At 34.7% G+C, this 14,296-nt stretch overlaps 1 protein-coding gene across 6 annotated transcripts in view; it reads left to right on the forward strand.

The window, feature by feature from the left end:
• The window catches only part of LOC111052909 (catenin delta-2), a gene marked incomplete at its 3' end in the record, with an annotated part of 143,475 nt that overhangs the window by 37,367 nt on the left and 91,812 nt on the right, over nucleotides 1–14,296 (forward strand). For 5 of the 6 annotated variants that reach the window (XM_039442891.1, XM_039442894.1, XM_039442895.1 and 2 more), the window contains 1 exon segment: nucleotides 4,070–4,150. In XM_039442891.1, the coding sequence (XP_039298825.1) occupies nucleotides 4,119–4,150 (32 nt within the window). 6 annotated transcript variants of the gene reach the window in all.

Raw genomic sequence — 14,296 nt, forward strand, 5'->3', positions numbered from 1 at the left:
TTATTTCGATAAGCCAGAACTTATCCTCATGCTGGACGCAGCATCCTGAGCCCGAAGTTCAATACTTTACAGCCATTCACCCCTAACTTTATCTCACGATATTTCGATCTACAAAGCTTATCCATCGAGATGGAACCACCTGCACAAGTGCGAGGTTCTGTTGCGAAAATTTGTGAATGGAATTCGCTCGTAGCGTATCCATCCACTGTCCTGTTCACCAGTTCCGGTTTTAGACTGAATACTGTTCTTCTGAGTAGCATTCGTTCGAATGACACTGTTGTATGTAGAGGTTCGTACAGACTTAAGCGCCACGAACACGCGCTTTTCACTTTTCATCAGCTGATGCTACGTTTATTATATGTTTGATTTGTTGATGCTACGCTTAGTAACCTTACTCACAGAATACAATTTATAATAATGTCACAGAATACAAGTTATAGAAGTTTTCTCTGCCTTACTGTTTGTGATGTATATTATAATCAGCTGATGAAAAGTGGAATGCATGTGTTCGTGGGGCTGAAGTCTGTAGGCAGCTTAGTATGATAGTAGGATAGTCTAATAGTAAAATAAATATTATTTCTATTAATATCTGTTTAGTAGTTTCTTGCTACTTAGTTTGGGGGCGCGACAGTCGAGACCGACGACAGTCGAGGCCTGCGACAGTAGAGGACTGTTTTACAGTCCTCTACGGTCGTAGGCCTCGACTGTCGGGAGTGTACGAAAATTGAAGAGTCCTCTACTGTCGCCTAACGCAGGCGACATTTGAGGCTCTTTTTCAGGTATCCTCTCCCGTCGTAAGTCTCGACTGTCGGGGCTGTACAAAAATTGGAGAGGCCTCAACTGTCGCCTAACGCAGGCGACATTTGAGGCCTCTTTTTCAGGAGTCCTCTCCCGTCGCTGGTCTCGACTGTCGGGCCTGTACAAAAATTAGAGACTCGCTTGCAGCAGACGACAGTTGAGGACACATCCTACTGCGATTCCAGACAAAATACATTTTGTAATGATTATAACTTCTGATTTGTTGTAAACCAAATAATGGAAACTTCCTTCATAAAAAAAGCATATGAACTTTGAAGGTAGATAGGGCTTATCCTTGAAGGATTTTCAGAACGATCATCTTTGTGAAGAATTACAGCCAAGTCAAGTATTTGTATTATTTATATTACAGTCAGTCAAGTATTTCAAGTGTGATGAGCTCACATACAAACAGACAGAAAGACAGACACCATCTCGTCTTATATATGGATAGAAGATAGATAAATATTTAGATTTGTCAATGAAGGAGGCATAATGCAATACGAGTTTGAAAATTTAGTTTTTTATGATGAAGCAACTAAGGTTTATTTACAGTTGTAAAGTTGCAATACTTATTCATGATATGGAAGGAATAATGGGATATAATATATTATTCAATTGCTGGTAAATCCATACAAATCAAATGATAATATTCTTTTGGTGCTGTCTACCATTCTGTAGAGCCTAGCGCAGGCGACAGTTGAGGCCTCTTTTTCGGGAGTCCTCTACCGTCGCAGGTCTCGACTGTCGGGGCTGTACAAAAATTAAAGTGGCCTCAACTGTCGCCTAACGCAGGCGACATTTGATTCCACTTTTTCAGGAGTCCTCTACCGTCGCAGGTCTCGACTGTCGGGGCTGTACAAAAATTAGATTGGCCTCAACTGTCGCCTAACGCAGGCGACATTTGAGGCCACTTTTTCAGGAGTCCTCTACCGTCGCTGGCCTCGAATGTCGCCGGTTTCTACCGTCGCTGGTCTCGACTGTCGCAGGACTCTTCTGTCGTTTGCCTCGTTTGACATCGACCCCTTAGTTTCTTTCTATCTAGTTTTAAGCCCGGTTCAGACGCTCAAGTTTAGCTTCAGTCTTTTGCTCAAGCAAAAGTCGGAGCATGTAATTCGTTGCGTCTGGACGGTAAAACAGATGGGTCTTCAAGCATAAGTCGTCAAACTTAAGGCTGTGCAAAGGCTAAAAATAAACTTTCTACTCGTGATATTTTCAAAGTTTTTCGATTTGTATACCATCAAGCTATTAAAATGAAAAAGTTTTCTCAGGAAAAAATTTTTTCCGATCATTACTTTTTGAGATATGAGCGCCTGAAGTTTGAATTTTTGGGACAGAACATTTCAAACTCGGTAAGATATAAGTCCATGAGATTTAGAGGATGGATTCTTCATGGTATTGTTGATCTAGTAAAACAAAAATTTTCTGAAAATATCAATTTTTGAAAAAATTATTCAATTTACCAAAAATAACTCGACTAAAAGTTATTTTTGGTTATTTTTAGTAAATTGAATAACTATCTTAGAAATTGATTTTTTCAGAAAAGTTTTGTTTTACTAGATCAACAATACCATGAAGAATCTATCCTATGAATCTCATGGATTTATCTCTTACCGAATTTGAAATGTTCTGTCCCAAAAATTCAAACTTTAGGCACTCATATATCTCAAAAAGTAATAATCAGAAAAAAATGTTTTCCTGAGAAAACTTTTTCATTTTGATAGCTTGATGATATACAAATCGAAAAACTTTGAAAATATCACGAGTAGAAAGTTTATTTTTAGCCTTTGCACAAGCCTTAAGGTGACTAACATCATAGAGAAAATATGAAGACAGGAAGTGGAGAAGAAGAAGAAGAAGAAGAAGAAGAAGAAGAAGAAGAAGAAGAAGAAGAAAAAGAAGAGTTCAATGAAACGGCCCGGTTGAACAAAAGCCAGTTAAATTTAATCGTAATTAATTTCACTAGAGCCAATCAAAGAAGGCCATTCCGAAAAAAGGCTTCTCGATTTGGTTCTTGTGAAATTAATCATGCTTAAAATTTAACCGGCTCCAAAAGTGATGAAAGCAGTATATTCTTTGAAAATTACGATAATTTTTGTGACATCATTTGATGCCAGCTTTAAACGTTTGTCCTGTGGAGAAAAAATGATGAATTTAGTAGACTGTCTAGTGCAGTGGTCGCCAAACAGTCGATCGCGAGCTACCGGTAGCTCGTGGAGTAGTGTTTGGTAGCTCACTGAAACGCTCGTGCAAAAGAATGTAGTCCAGTTTGAATATATACTATGTTATAGTTCAGACACTGTGTTACTTGTAAATATTTGAAGTAAATATTTGAGGTACTCAATACCTCAATACTCCAAGAAAAGTAAGTGTTTTTTCAAATATTTACAAGTAGCACAGTGTCTAAACTATAACAAAGTTATTATATAGTGTTTCCTCATGGAAAACAACATCAATTTGAATATATACACTTTCACAGTCTGAAGAAAATTAATGACGAGAAAAATCCTCCACAGCACCGCAGCAATAACCAAGAATACGTTACAATTCTTTCAGACTTGAGACAACAGTTTGATCAACGATTTCAAGATTTTAAAAGAATATCAAATATGGTAAAATTCATCAATTCTCTTTTGTAGAGAACTATGCAGAAGATTTTGCAGCTTATGTTGTAAAACATTTTGGTGGATATCAGGCTTCAGTTGAAATGGAATTTGTGGATTTTCAAAATGATCTGTCTCTCAGATCACTTTCCACAACTGGAAATATTTGGCCTCTAGTCCCAAAAGAAAAATATCCAATTATTATTCAAGTTGCATTGAGGTTGAAAGTTATGTTCAGCTCTACCTACTTTTGTGAAGCATCTTTTTCAAGTATGAAATTCATAAAAATGATATAGGAACAGACTGATGGACAACGGCATCAGAATGGCGGCTACAACGTACACTCCAAACATCAAGAAAATACTTGATGACCAAAAAGAGTTCCACTGCTCTCATTGAAATGTACATTTTCAACTTTTGTTATACTTTTTGCTATGAGATAAGTAGATTTCAACACTAGAAATGTATCTTTATAGGCAATAAAAGTGTGAAAATTTCATTTTGCATACCGTACTTTCTTCAGTTTAATATTCGTTGGTAGCTCACTAGAAGATTTATAAATGCTATTCTAGCTCACAGGCTCATAAGTTTGGCGACCATTGGTCTAGTGGATCGAAGTTGTATCGTGATATGGAGTTCAAGCAAGTAATATAATAATTTTTTGATCGTAGGTAATCATGTTGGAGGAATCTGGATGGTCTTAAATGAAAGCTGCTCGCAATGTCTAACAATCAGCTGGTCGATTCATGTTTGTAAGTTCGACACTATTTATTTCTAATTTTATTTTTCATAATAGTTTTGCACCATTGTTCTAGTCGTGAACTTGACTTACGCATATAGTGAGGTCCACGTCATAATGGCAGTAAAAAAATATGAGAACAGTGTTGCCGATTCTCTGCCTTCTATAGAGGATAGCTGATACCTGTACATTCGTTGTAATATTAACGGTTTAACATGAATAATAACATTTTATTCGTTGAAATACCTGTATATCTGATATAGTACTAACTGTTTACCCTTGTTTAAAACAAACAATAAGATTTCATTCGTCCATAATTTTCAATTTTGATTGAATAATACGTTTTCGCCACACTGGACAGAAAGCAGCTGTTTTCCAGTCCCTATGTAGATCTGAAAGACATTGATTGCAGACGACTCCCGTCTGACGTCAGAACAGGTTTCTTTCCGGCTAAGGCCGGAAAGAGTACCCTTTCCGGCCGCTAAATTTCAAGTGTGCTAAAACAGCTGATCAAAAAAATTTTCATTATTTGAGTTTATTATTCAATGATTAAAACATTTATAATATCATCTTATTGTCATTTGAAAGAATAAAAAAGTATAAACTCAACCTCCCACATAATTGAACATAATCTTTTAGGTTATTTTTTAGACAAATCAGAATAAAAAATAAAAATACTTGGACAATTTCCTGATATTCAGATTACCTCAGATTTGCTAGAGCTATCACCTTCCACTTCTGCTTTCGGAAGTGCTTAGTAAACAACTATTCTCATATATATATTGTTTATTTTTGTGTGTGGCGAAAAATAGCGTTCGCACCACGGGCAAAAATGTTTTTCCGGCTCTCAATCTTTTCTAGTCCTCGGCCTACGGCCTCGGACTTGAAAACCGATTTCGAGCCGGAAAAATCTCATTTTCTGCTCTAGGTGCGAAATATACTATTTCATGATTGAGATTCAATATTTTGTTAATTGATGATATTTCAACATCGTCGAAAACCGATCTGGCAACGTCGCGGAGCTAGAAAAGGATAGCGCTATCTGCTTTGTCGAATGATAGACAAGGATAGCAACACCATTGAAAATACTGTTATTATAACGTGGACCTCACTATATCAGTTTTCTGAGAGCTTCTGGTTTTGAGGAAATTTAGATTTCAAATTTTAGTATTTCTACAATCTTCTCGTACTTGAATCATTAAAGTAGGTATGATCAGGCACTTTTCTTAAGTTTGTAATTCGTAGTTAAAATTACGTAAATGTTAATCATGATAAATGAATAATAATTCTTATTGAAATAGATAGGTTTTAAAGATGTAGGTTTTTAATCATTTATATTGAAATAGATAGATGTCAAAGATTTGTAGGAACACTACAAGCATCTTTTGAAAACTTGTTACTTATCAATTACTTGATGTGTATAGTGTATTCATCTCATAGCAAGGATATATTATCTTTAAACTTACATTTAAATCACTCGCCTACTCTGATGATTATTATTTTCCTTAATGATAGGGAATCAATAATATTAATGTAGTATCAATTATAGGACTATTTTTGATAATAGAGTAGATTTCTGCAATGAAAATGTCATATTAATTTCTGAATTTAGTTGAGTGGCATAATATAAAAAATGTCATGGCCTCAATAAATTAGGCTGTAGTACATTGATGATTAGGCTAGTAAAAAATTTGATTAAATTGTCAATTCTGTCACTTTTCAAGATGAGTAAATATAAACATGTTTAGTGTGAAAAGAAATAACAAAATTGAAACTATTAGAAAACTACCAAATCCAATTGATTTTGTTTTTATGAACAATTTCCCTCATCACCTCTTGAATTTTTTTATAGCAGTTAATAAACTTTATTGATACAAATGGAACTGCAAAATCATTTTCAGTTGTAATTCTCCCTCTTTTACAAATTATTTCCATTCATATTACTCTTGTATGATCAAGAGCTCATAATTATCTCATTCATCGTATTGATTGTTAATCATGTCACTACTCATTTCTCATTCATAGTTCATGTCTTTTGTTGCTGATCATTTCATCACTACCTGTATGTCATTTGTTGCTAATCATTTCACTACTTGTAAGTTGTCATTCGTTGTTCATCATTTCACTACTAGTGTGTCATTAGTTGCGAATCATTTCACTACAGTGTATCATTCATTTCACGACTTGTATTATAATTGCATGCTCATAAATTACAAGGCGCATTTATCGATGTATTCACGCACATGGTCAATTGAAATTCATGTATATTCTATATGTTACGGGCTACTCCTAAGCAAAGCCAGAGGAATTCATTGCTCCATGTGATACTACTAACACCATGAACAATTTCCCTCATTTTTATTGAGGCCGCTTTAGACATTAGAAAACCTAATACGTAATCAATAAATTTAATATGGTGTTAAAACTTAAAGGCGTCCCAGTTCTTATTGAAATTGACTGCAATAATGAATAGAAAGAATTAAAACGTTTCATATTTTTGGATCTTGTCAAGCTAGGTCAGGCTGAATTGTTTCAAAATTTCAAAAGTTAGTTGAAATAGAAATAAACGTTTTGAAAAATAGGATGTATTTTGAGACTCACGTTGAAGTCAGTGGGAATTATAGGGAGGCGTTGTTGTCATTGTTCTCTTGTTTCACTGTTTTCTAAAGTAGATAGCTGTGATTCAAGTTATCGCGGTATATCTGATCTAATATTTATTGTTGATTCTGAAATATAGCTAGCCCTACGTGGATATCATGTGAGCACGGTTGTTAAGGTGACTCTGTTTTAGCAACGAACGTTTACAAGTAAATAACTAGTTGAAGTTAGAGTTTTATGAGAGATATTCAAAAATGATGTTTTATTTTATTTTTAATCTTGTTCAATGTAAACTCTTAATGAATAATGTTGTTATTACAAAAGCACATTTACAACATTGGTGTCAGAAGGAAGAGTTGAAGTTAGAGTTTTATGAGAGATGTTCAAAGATGATTTTTCATTTTTATTTTTATCTTGTTCGATGTAAACTTTTAATGAATAAAGTGTCAATTACAAAAGCACATTTACCACAATATTTTATTCGACAAGAAAATATTTTTTCTTATGATGTAACATCAAATTTCATAATATTGAATATTTTGATAGGTCATCATATTTCTAAATAGTCTACAATCAATTTCGCAACTGTGCGAAGATGGAAAAAGAGCGAGCTATCTGCTTTGTCAAATGACAGACAAGGATAGTAAACTAATGTTAATCAGCTGACTTAAAAACGTGGATCTATAGACGGATCCTCTTTTTTCAAAACGTTTACATCTAAAAGCAAAACGTTACAGAGGATTAATTTTTACTTTCTTAAGTTAATTTAAAATTAATATCTAGTGATAAATTCTAGACTGAACTCGTCAGGATGTTATACTGTATCCACTGATTAACTACAAATTATAGATGTAAACTAAAAGTTATGTTCTACTGCATAATTTGGTTGCATGACCAGGCATTGATGCGAATTGTATAAAGTAGCTTTCATAATATTTCCTGTCAAATACAAATAACACTAGCTAATTTGCCGGCCGGGTTTGTCTAGTGATAATGAGTGTTACAAACTTTGGTCTACTAGCACCGCCTGGTTTGTAGGTTCGAATCCCGTCGATGACATGGATGTTTGATCATCTCATCAATTAGCCATCTTACTTTTCACTACCCACGCACAAGCAAAAAGCTCATGTGGGCATCTTCCGCAATAACAACAAATTCTGAGCAGTGATACATTTTAACCAAGTAAGGCTTTCTACTGATTATTTGGTTTGAAAACAATATGTTTTAAATTTATTTCCACTTTCGATATTGTATTGCAGTACTACGATTGATTATAATGAAGAAATACCATGGTATCACATTGGGCTTTGTTAGGCAGACCTGAGTGCCCGTAACATTCCACAAGCTTGTCTTTATTTTAATTATCTATTGGTGATATACTCACTAACTGATTGTAGAAGATGGTTTGTGATAGCTCTTTTTGTCCTAGCAATAGGATATATTCATTAAAAAACCTACTTTCTTTTAAATCTCGTTTTTTTAGTCTTGAATCGTCCTGTGAAATAGGTTGAAAAATCGCGTAAAATATGTTCAATAATTCAATAATAACTGTGATTTATTGAAGAGATTTCCATTAACTGAATATAGTTGGTGACTATATAATAAAGCTACGAACTTTTAAATGGCATGAAAGTAGCCTTTATTCTTAACTATCATTAAAATTAGCCATTGGAAATCAAATTGTCTAGAAGAGAGATATTTTTAATATCCAATTATAGATATAGGATTTGAGAGGTAACAGTTTCTAATTACTTAATTCATAAAAAATGTTGTATAATGGGATCCGAGTATAATAATACATAGTCGTCTGTATAATAAGTAACCGGACTGACCTCAGGAAATTTTTTATGGGTAAAATATGTAAAATTTTTCATCAGATATATCAAAGTAGTCCCTATTGGAGTCGATAACACGCTGCTACCGGATTTTCAAACCCCTGAACGCTCCCTGGAAGTCGGCAACCTCTATGCTGTCTAGAGCCCTCGTCGTAGCACGTTGAACGTTTTCCAGAGTCCCGAACCGCGTCCCCTTAAGTTGTCTCTTAATTTTGAGGAACAAAAAGATGTCCGGTGGTGACATAAACGGGCTGTAAGGAGGATGTGGCAACGTTACCCTCGACTGTTTGGACAACTGCTTAAGTTGTCTCGTGGAAGTCGGCAACCTCTATGCTGTCTAGAGCCCTCGTTGTAGCACGTTGAACGTTTTCCAGAGTCCCGAACCGCGTCCCCTTAAGTTGTCTCTTAATTTTGAGGAACAAAAAGATTTCCGGTGATGCCATAAACGGGCTGTAAGGAGGATGTGGCAACGTTACCCTCGACTCTTTGGACAACTGCTCGGTGACGAGCAGGCAGGTTTGCGACGGAGCATTGTCGTGATGGAGGATTCACGAATCGGCAATCCCCGGACGGACTCGATGAACCCAGATATGAAACCAGATGTACTACGATTCGTGAATCCTCCATCACGACAATGCTCCGTCGAACACCTGCCTGCTCGTCACCGAGCAGTTGTCCAAACTGTCGAGGGTAACGTTGCCACATCCTCCTTACAGCCCGGATATTGCACCACCGGACTCATTTTTGTTCCTCAAAATTAAGAGACAACTTAAGGGGACGCGGTTCGGGACTCTGGAAAACGTTCAACGTGCTACGACGAGGGCTCTAGACAGCATAGAGGTTGCCGACTTCCAGGGAGCGTTCAGGGGTTTGAAAATCCGGTAGCAGCGTGTTATCGACTCCAATAGGGACTACTTTGATATATCTGATGAAAAATTTTACATATTTTACCCATAAAAAATTTCCTGAGGTCAGTCCGGTTACTTATTATACAGACCCTGTAATATAGTCACCAACTATATTCAGTTAATGGAAATCTCTTCAATAATTCACAGTTATTATTGAATTATTGAACATATTTTACGCGATTTTTCAACCTATTTCACAGGACGATTCAAGACTAAAAAAACGAGATTTAAATGAATGTAGGTTTTTTAATGAATATATCCTATTGCTAGGACAAAAAGAGCTATCACAAACCATCTTCTACAATCAGTTAGTGAGTATATCACTCTAGTATTGCTCTAGACAGCAAAGAGGTTGCCGACTTCCAGGGAGCGTTCAGGGATTTGAAAATCCGGTATCAGCTTGTTATCGACTCCAATAGGGACTACTTTGAAGATATCTAACGAAAAATTATACATATTTTGCCCATAAAAAATTTCCTGAGGTCAGTCCGGTTACTTATTATACAGACGACTATGTATTATTATACTCGGATCCCATTATACAACATTTTTTTGTGAATTAAGTAATTAGAAGCTGTTTCCTCTCAAATCCTATATCCATAATGGAATATTAAAAATATCTTTCTTCTAGAAAATTTGATTTTAATGATAGTTGAGAATAAAGGCTACTTTCATGCCATTTAAAAGTTCTTAGCTTTAAGGCTGTTTGGTAAAATTCCTATTATTTAAATTGGATAATCTTTCCCAATATAATTGTTAAGATCATTATAAGAGTGGGAAAAAGTGGCAACTGAAATTTTTAAGTGGTCTAATAAGCGAGTTATGGGTTGTTGAAGTGCTAACTTTCCAGATTCTGTTTTCTTTCCAGATCATGAACGGTTTCGACTATATTAACAGAACTTCACTTGAAAATTCAAAAAATGTATCTTTCCAAACTAAAACATTTTATTCCCCATATCGTTCATAAATAAAAAAGTAACATTTTTTTGTAAATTCGATAACTTTTTATTTTGGCATTAATCGCGAAAAACGCATATTAGAACAAAGCCAATGATATACTGAATGTATTAAAAAAAACTCCAATGGAAAATTCGAAACCGTTTATGATCTGGAAACGGTGTTCAGCACTTCAACAACCCATAACTCGCTTATTAGACCACTTAAAAATTTCAGTTGCCACTTTTTCTCACCCTTATAATGATCTTAACAATTATATTGAAAAAGATTATCCAATTTAAATGAAAATAAAAAGGTGTACCGAACTGCCTTAAACGAATTACCTCATTATTTATTCATTGGATATTCTCAGGATTTTTGTTTATGAGAACGGTTTTCAACTCTTGAAAGTGTTTACTATGGGTGATTTCATCCTTTGAAATAAAATCTCTTTCGTCAGATTTTCTGTAGACCACTTGAAGTCTCTGCTCTACGTTTCCATTCAGACAAATCCTAAGAGTTTATACTAACACTCAACTCTCATTTATAAACTGACGAAATAACTTTAATTAAATGAAAACGATTGAATTTTCTACTGAAAGTTTCTAAGAAGAGTTTTATAAAGATTTAGTGCCGGTTGCACGACAGCCGGTTAAATTTTAACCGTGATTAATTCCACGAGAACCAATCAGAGAAGCCGTCTTTTCTAAAACACCTTCTCTGATTGGTTCTCGTGAAATTAATCACGGTTAAAATTTAACTGGCTGTTGTGCAACCGGGCCCATATATTAAAATTGACAGTGTGTCCTATAGTCTAACCAATATTTTGTGAGAATGTTGTGTTAATTAAAATTTGTTCTTGTTTTTTCGACAATACCCTACTAAACTACCAAGAAAAAATCAATCTTTTTTCAAAGAAATATTGTATTGTAATGCCCCTGAGATTTGCCTTGATAGTAAACCCTGGAGCTTTGTTTATATCGTCTAAACAATTAAATTATTGTTTCATAGATATTGAAGCTATATCAGTTTTGCCTCATTAGATATTCTTAACTCCTTTTATCGTAATTCCCCTGGGCTTCGCCTTATTAGATAGTCTATCTTTATATAGTCTTCAAAAAATACCAGTGAAATATAATATTCGTTAATAATATCTTTCGTTTATAATAATGTTATTTATACATTACACTTAATAAAGTATTCGTGGTTTTATTAATGAATTATTTTATAACAACGCTCTGTATTTTTCTGTACTTAATACTTAACTTACAACACTGGATTACTTTTGTTCTGAATTGGCCCATCCATAAAATTGCGGCTATACGTTGTAGTCAGCCAATAAGAAGGCGTGAGGATGGGTGGCAGCCATTGCTGGCTTGTGATTGGTTCAAGTTGTTTGACGTATTCGAGCCATCCACCAATAGAATTTGAGATGGAAATTCCTTCAACGGCCTATTACTTCATTCGTAGCGTAAATGATATTCTTTAATATCCCTTTCCAATTATAAATTATCACTATATTATCGTAATTTGAATTGCGTTCCAGTTTTATATCATTCTTTAATTCTTCAGTCCATATTTTGTATAATTAATTTAATAGTTAGCCTTATTGTCAGTTATAGTGAATAGTACAGGGTGTTTCAGAAACGGAAAATTTTGAAAGTTAAATAATTTCAAGTAAAACAAATCTTTAAATAAAGTTTCTCATATCATTGAATAGTAAAAATAATGCCATTTTAGAATAAATAATACCGTAACATTTATTTTTTGTAGATGACATCTTGCAGGTGTATTCCTTTTCTACGCAAACATTCCTGTAGTCTCTTCATCACATTGTCCATGCATGGTTTGACGTAACATTACAACTGGAATTTGAAATCGCTTCTCGAACAACGGAAACTCTGAAACAACGGAAGAATTGAAAACTAAGATTCGAGAAGCGATTTCAAATTCCAGTAGTAATGTTACGTCAAACCACCATGCATGGACAATGTGATGAAGAGACTACAGGAATATTTGCGTAGAAAAGGAACATACCTGCAAGATGTCATCTTCAAAAAATAAATGTTACAGTATTATTTATTCTGAAATGACATTTTTTTACTATTGAATGACATGAAAAACTTTATTTAAAGATTTGTTTCTATTGAAATTATTTAACTTTTAATATTTCCCGTTTCTCTGAAACACTCTGTATTACAATTTTAATTATATATATGACATGATTGAGGAAAAATGTAATTCAATATATTCTTTTAATACTACTCATTTTCTAATTCCTGCAATTATTATGAATTGATAAAGTACTAGTAGCGTGATCACTTAGACTGGTTTATTTGTCTGTTTCGAAAGAACAGAGAGTCGGCTCTCGTGTGAAATAATGATGAAACTTGGGGTCAATTTTAGGTGTATGTTTAATAATTCAAATTGTTTCAGGTATCTTTCTATCAATACATTATACACCAAATATTAGATTAGCATTTAATAGAATAATTCATATCACCCGAGATGTAAATTTTGGATGACTTTTACGTATTATCAAGCAACTACAAAAATCTAAATTGTAAGTTATTAACAATTACTGGTTCAGATTTTTTGGTTATACAGTATTGGAAATCGTATGTTGTTATCTGTTTAGACTGAGATACTTTATGCTGAAATTAAATTTCTTCTATCGGTGTGGTTTAATTTAATACAACTTTGAGTTGAAAAAAAAACCTGAAGCTTCACCAGTATTAAAATAGAAACCGTGAGATTCTAACAGATTACCAATTCTAGGGATGAAAAGAGCTGTCATAATCTATTTATTTTTAATTAGTAAGTTACCAATGTTTGTGAATGCTTGTGTTGGATAGTTAGGGCCAAGCCACATGAGGCGTTTTTGCACTGGTGGCGGACAGGAAGTTCCCCGATTGGCTGATTGGGTTGGCGTCCCGGAATCAGCTGATAATCAGCCAATCGGAGAGCTTCCTGTCCGCTGCCAGTGCGAAAACGCCTCTTGTGGCTTGGCCCTTAGTGTTGATAATGCTGCAGGCTGGTGAGCCGAAGGATCGAACAGCGTCATGAACAAAGCATCACGCACACGGAGATCACACAGAGGTGACCCCACCCCTCTCCCCTCTGCTATTGCCTGTTGCTATAGTTTTGCTTGATTTTTCAAATCTCTTCATTTGTCTGTCCTTTGATGAAAATAGGGTGCTAGGAAATTTGGGACCAATACTTTTGGGGACTAAAGGGCTCCGGGCTCCGACATAAGAGAGGATAGGTCGGCTAAAGTGTACATCCAGTGCCAAAATACCTGTCATCAAATTTTTGGTTGGGATCGATTTAGTATGTCATTTTGAACACAAGAAATAAACGGCGGTCACTCATCATAAATTTTAAAAAAATAATCTAATTTTACTGACCTCACTTTGTTCATAACATTTCAAACACCTCCAATATTAAGCTAAGGTTAGGAAAAGGTAAGGTTAGGGAAAGCTTTAGGTTAGGAAAAGCTTTAGTTTAGAAAAGTTCTGGTTAGGAAAAGCTTTAGGTTAGAATAGTTTTGGTTAGGAAAAGCTTCAAGTTAAGGAAGTATAGGTTAGGAAAATCATAATTTTTTATGATTTCAATGGTCAAAATGGCTGCCACTTATAGGTTAAAAGCATGTAAAATTGTGCTACTTTGAACTTAGTTTATTTTAAAAACAATAGTGACCGCCGTTTAATTTTTATGATTTTGTGCTCAAAATAACATACTAAATCGATCCCAACCAAAAATTTGATCACATGTATTTTGGCACTGGATGTACACTTACACCGGATAGGTCTTCCCAGGTAGAATCAGGCGTCTCCAAAAGGTGGTTGGACATTGTTCTTCAACACAAAGTCAGTTGCAGGC

This window comes from Nilaparvata lugens, chromosome X (assembly GCF_014356525.2).
Source record: "Nilaparvata lugens isolate BPH chromosome X, ASM1435652v1, whole genome shotgun sequence".
NCBI classification, from domain to species: domain Eukaryota; kingdom Metazoa; phylum Arthropoda; class Insecta; order Hemiptera; family Delphacidae; genus Nilaparvata; species Nilaparvata lugens.